General features: G+C 50.3%; 1 protein-coding gene across 1 annotated transcript in view; it reads right to left on the bottom strand.

Moving 5' to 3' along the window:
* The window catches only part of LOC104514988 (neuropilin-2-like), a gene marked incomplete at its 5' end in the record, with an annotated part of 22,474 nt that extends 20,529 nt beyond the window's left edge, over positions 1–1,945 (bottom strand). Inside the window, one exon of the mRNA XM_010158812.1 lies at positions 1,683–1,945. Coding sequence (XP_010157114.1) covers positions 1,683–1,945 — 263 coding nt within the window. The remainder of the gene's footprint in view (positions 1–1,682) is intronic.
* Positions 1,946–4,566: the final 2,621 nt, after the last annotated feature.

Genomic DNA, 4,566 nt, shown 5'->3' on the forward strand with positions numbered 1-4,566 from the left:
CAGAAAGATCGTTACCTGGCCTGGCAGCACTCTGCTTGCAATTTGTTCAATTAAACATCTGTAGCATGGAGTAAAGACTTAGTGAATCAATGTTCAGCATGGCAGGCCACCTTCCAGCACTTGCACAAATGATGCAAGTGGCATAACACTGACATAGAGCAGCAGCAGATTTGGCCCACAGTATTAACTGGGCTATGATCAGAAAAAGGAAGGGAAAGACACAAAATGCACAGCTACATTAACTGTAAAGTGCTGTTCCCATCAACATTACATAAGAAGTATTGAAATGTTAGAGGAGAAGGGTCAATTTATTCCTACTTAATCAGAGGCAAAATATATTTACAAAAATAAATAGAGTCATTAGCTCTAAGAACTGCTGAGTGGAGAGACTGGCATTATTTACATAATGATGCTGTTATTTAGCTAATGCTGGTATATTCACGTTTAACGTACAAAGTAGTCAGCCACTGCCCATCATTCTTATCTGTAGGCATATTGCATTTACTGCTGTTTTATTAGAAAGCCAAACATACACAAGCTAACTAGTCACGCAGCTCTGGTGCAAAGCTTTTGCTATCTCCCTGACTCCTCTTGAGAGTCCAAATAAATTCCTAAGGCTTTGTATTTCACAAATTTTGTCTCCCCATTTTGGGTCCCCCCTTCCTCTGGGGTGGCTGGGCAGCCTGACCCTATGCCTGCCTGCAAGGAGACCTCCCTGAAGGGCCGTGTGTCTGCACAGGGTGGAGTATCAGAGCTACTGGTCCCAAGCTCGAGCCATCAACCCACACAGGAGGCAGCACTTAGGAAGGGTCAGTAGCCTGAAAGCAGCAGCTGCCTGGGTCAGGGCTGGGAGCCAGCCAGAGCAAGGTTCCCTGCGGGGTGATCAGCAAAGCCTGAGAGTGAGTGTTTCCTTCTGCTTTGAGGGTGCTGGATGCCATGCTGATGCTCATTAGCAAGTGTCAACAGCAGCCCTGGCTCTGTGGCAAACGGCACGCTGCCAGTAAGGACTAGCCACGCCAAAGGCACTCCTAGAAGCAGTAGCCTCTCCACAGGGCACTGGCACTGCCAGAGAGGCTCGGGTGGCTGTGGAGAGCAGCACAGCTCTCTCCGGCTCATCCCTTCTCTTACACTTATCTCCTGACAGTAGGACTCGGCCTTGGTCCCACCAGTGCTGCGCCCAGCCCTCTGGTCTGGTGTAAGGTGTCCCAGAAGCGTATTCACAAACGAACCTGCGTTCCATCCTCCTTCTCCCAGGGCAGCACCTACAGCCAAGGCTGGAGAAGGGCTGTTGCTGTCTACCCATGCCCCCTCCCAGCTTCCCGCTTGCAGGGTTTGGGTTTGCCCCCTGCAGCTGCACACTTGCTTCTGGTCAGACTATCTGATGACCATCAGCTGGGGGGAAAATACACAAAACAAAATGAAAAAAAAAAAAAGGAAAATATTTCCAAAGTGGGAGATTCGAGGAATATAAAAGGCAACAGGCTGAACAAAGGCTCAAGTCTGTGCAGAAGACAGTCACTCTCTGAATAACAAACAGTGTCGTTTAGTTACTATAGTAACTCGAGAAACACAATGAAAACAGCCACATTCCCTAATGACGAATGGGCCCTGGCTCTGAAACACTGAAACAGAGATGCTAGAGACGACGGCATGGCCCGGCACACCTCCCCTGAGCATCTTACCCGGTACTCCGTGTCGTAGCTCGGCAAGATGATGCGGCCTTCCCTCCACTCCTCCCCTTGGTCCTCTGTGATGACCCACAGCGCCTTGTGCTCCTGGCTGGCTTCCCGCCAGACCCGTAGCATCACCCCGTTACTGCCCCACGCCTGGTACTGGAAGACCATGCAGACAGCGCTCCGGGGCAGGTAGATGGTGGGGCTGATGAGACGGGCTCGCTGACCTTCCCTCCTTCTGCTGCTCTGCAGCTGCAGGTAATTCCTGCCATCTGTTCAAAGAGGAAAACACCATTATATTATATTCTGCAGCCGCTTGCAACAAGTGTCTCACGTGCTGCCGGTTGGCTTTGGCAGTGCTTGGCAGGCTCTCAGCCCCATGCCCACAGGAGCGGGGTCTCGCAGCAGCGCCCTCCGCGTGCGCAGCCAGCTGTGCCACAGCTGTGCCCTGTGCAGCCTGGGCAGGGTATCGGGGGGCATGCTTCCCTCACCAGCCACTGCTGCCTGGTAGGAGACCAACAGCAAACCCAGAAAGCGGTAAGCCAAAGACAGACATAATTAGAAGTCAAAGAGCAGTGATTGTCAGAAGAAGCGACGCCACAATGACATTGTGGGGGGTTGTGTTTGTTCCGCTGTGAGCTTGCTCAGTGAACAGCCTGAGGATGGTTTTTCTAGCTGCTGGTGCTGAAAACTCATCTTGGGATGGGGATCTCAAGCCGTGTTTATCCTGCCTCTTTTCAGCCCCAGCAGTAAATACTCCACAAGCAGGCTCTAGCTGACAATTTTGTTTCGAGGATACGCATGACAAAATGAAAGCCTGGCTCTCAGTTTTTCTGTAATACAGCAAACCAGACCCTAAAGCACAGCACAGAGGAAGGACGTGGTCCCAGTGAGTGAAGTATGCACAGGTGACAACCAGCTAGCTGCAAACTTGAAGGTAGCTGAAATACATACAGCAGGGGATTCACTTGCTTTAATGTTACATTTTAAATTGTGCTGTGCTTTTGTCAGTCCTCAGGGAGCTTTGGTACGTTTGATATCCCAGGAGAAGTTCAAGGCTGAGACTGGAATTGGTGATACTTGATCTGAATACCAACGGCAGCAAAAGCCCATGGATACAGATCCCTGGGCATAGCTGATTTGGTCTGGCATCAGTGGTTTCCAGCCCTCCCTGATGAGAAGCCTCCTCAAGGAGTTCCCCATTTGCAGCTTGGATGCCTGCAGTCCCTTAGCACAGACTGAAAGCCAAGCATGTAGCTGATGTGATCCTTACCTGCCCCCTCCCATCATGACCACTGGCAGAAGAAAGCCCCTTGGGTTGCCCTGACTGCAGTGCCTGCAGCACACGGGGACACAGACAGGCCAAGGACAGATATGGCTGTATTTTGCCTTTCACTCCACAGAGGGATGAACACTCTTGCTCTTGCTATACAGTGGGCAAGTGTCACGAGTGCTTCATGCCAGCACATGCGAGCCCTCCTGCAGCCCAGCGGGGTTAGCTCTGCCCCAGGACCACCCCTTAGGGTCTGTCGTGTCCTTCACCCCGCTGCACTTGACAGGCAAAGCTCTGAGCAGCAGCTTGCTTGCCCTGCTCCCTCTGCGGCTTCAGTGCCCACAGCAATGGCAGAAGAGCAGCATCTCTGCTGAGAATGTTTGCAAAGGGCACCCAAAACACCTCCAAAACTTCAACAAGAGAGACCTGAACTTAAAGCCCAGTTCCCAAGTATCAACAGAGAGGTTCTTCCCAGAAAACAGCAGCTGGCACTCAGCAATCTGGTGACATCCCAGCCCAAGGGAGATGATGTTATCCACAGTTGCACAGCCACCGGCCCTGCCGCAAGTTTGTCACTTCCAGAGGGCTGGACTGAAACCAACCACCATGAGCTACACAGCTTTCCAAAGCAAATTTAGGACAGACAGCACAAAGATTTGCCATCACTGTACTCTTGGGATATATGATCAAAATACTGCAAAAGCGTATCCATTCCGTATGAACTTTCACTGACTTCACTGCATGAAGGACAAATCTGTCCCTGACCGTCCACATAAAGAAAGAGCAACATTTTCCAGCATCTGTGAAATGTGCTTGGGCCACTTGGTACTTTATGCCAACAAACAGTAGCAGAAAAAAAAAAAAAGATGAAAGCATGTTTGCCCACTCCTGCTCGAGTGAATCACTTGAAAAAGAACCATGCCGTTCTGTAATGGAGGAGTGTTCTTGTGATTTACCTCAGAGTGGTAGTGATGGAGGAGGAGATGTGGGAGATAAACAAGTGGAGGAAGAAAAAAGAACAAGCTGTACTCCATGCCTAAGGAGCAATAAGGCATAATAAGTCATCAAGGTCTCCTGAATTAAAATCCTCTTTTTGTAATTCACTACAAGCCTCTTCAAAGAAAGAAAAAGCAACAACAAGAAGAAAAAAGCAGCAGCAGCAAACAAGGTGGAAGTGCAAATCAGACTATGTTCATACCATTATCTCACAGCTGAAATAATCTCACAGACAAATCCTTAATAAAAGCACCAGCCAGGCTCAAGAAGGATCAAATCCAGATCCTCAAAGTTCAGGACTGACCTTTGCTGCCAGTATCTAGGCAGCCTGACAGAGTGCACAGATGCGAGCCACCCTCGGATCCACCCAAAGCCTACAGTTGACCACAGAGGACTATGTTAACTGTGCAGCTGGACAGCCCCCATGATCCGCACCCTTCACTGGGAGCTGGTGGTACCCAACGTCGCTGCCTCCACTGCTTCAGCGAGCCTGTGCCGCTGAGTCACATCCCTCCCACCAGGAATGACACCGACCTCTGATTTGCTCCCATTCCTATCAGGCTGTGAAATCAAAGAAATTCCTGAACCAAAGCCAAAAACAATGCCCACCCCTCCCCCCCCAAC

The sequence above is a fragment of the Eurypyga helias genome, unplaced genomic scaffold (assembly GCF_000690775.1).
Source record: "Eurypyga helias isolate BGI_N326 unplaced genomic scaffold, ASM69077v1 scaffold12279, whole genome shotgun sequence".
Taxonomy (NCBI): domain Eukaryota; kingdom Metazoa; phylum Chordata; class Aves; order Eurypygiformes; family Eurypygidae; genus Eurypyga; species Eurypyga helias.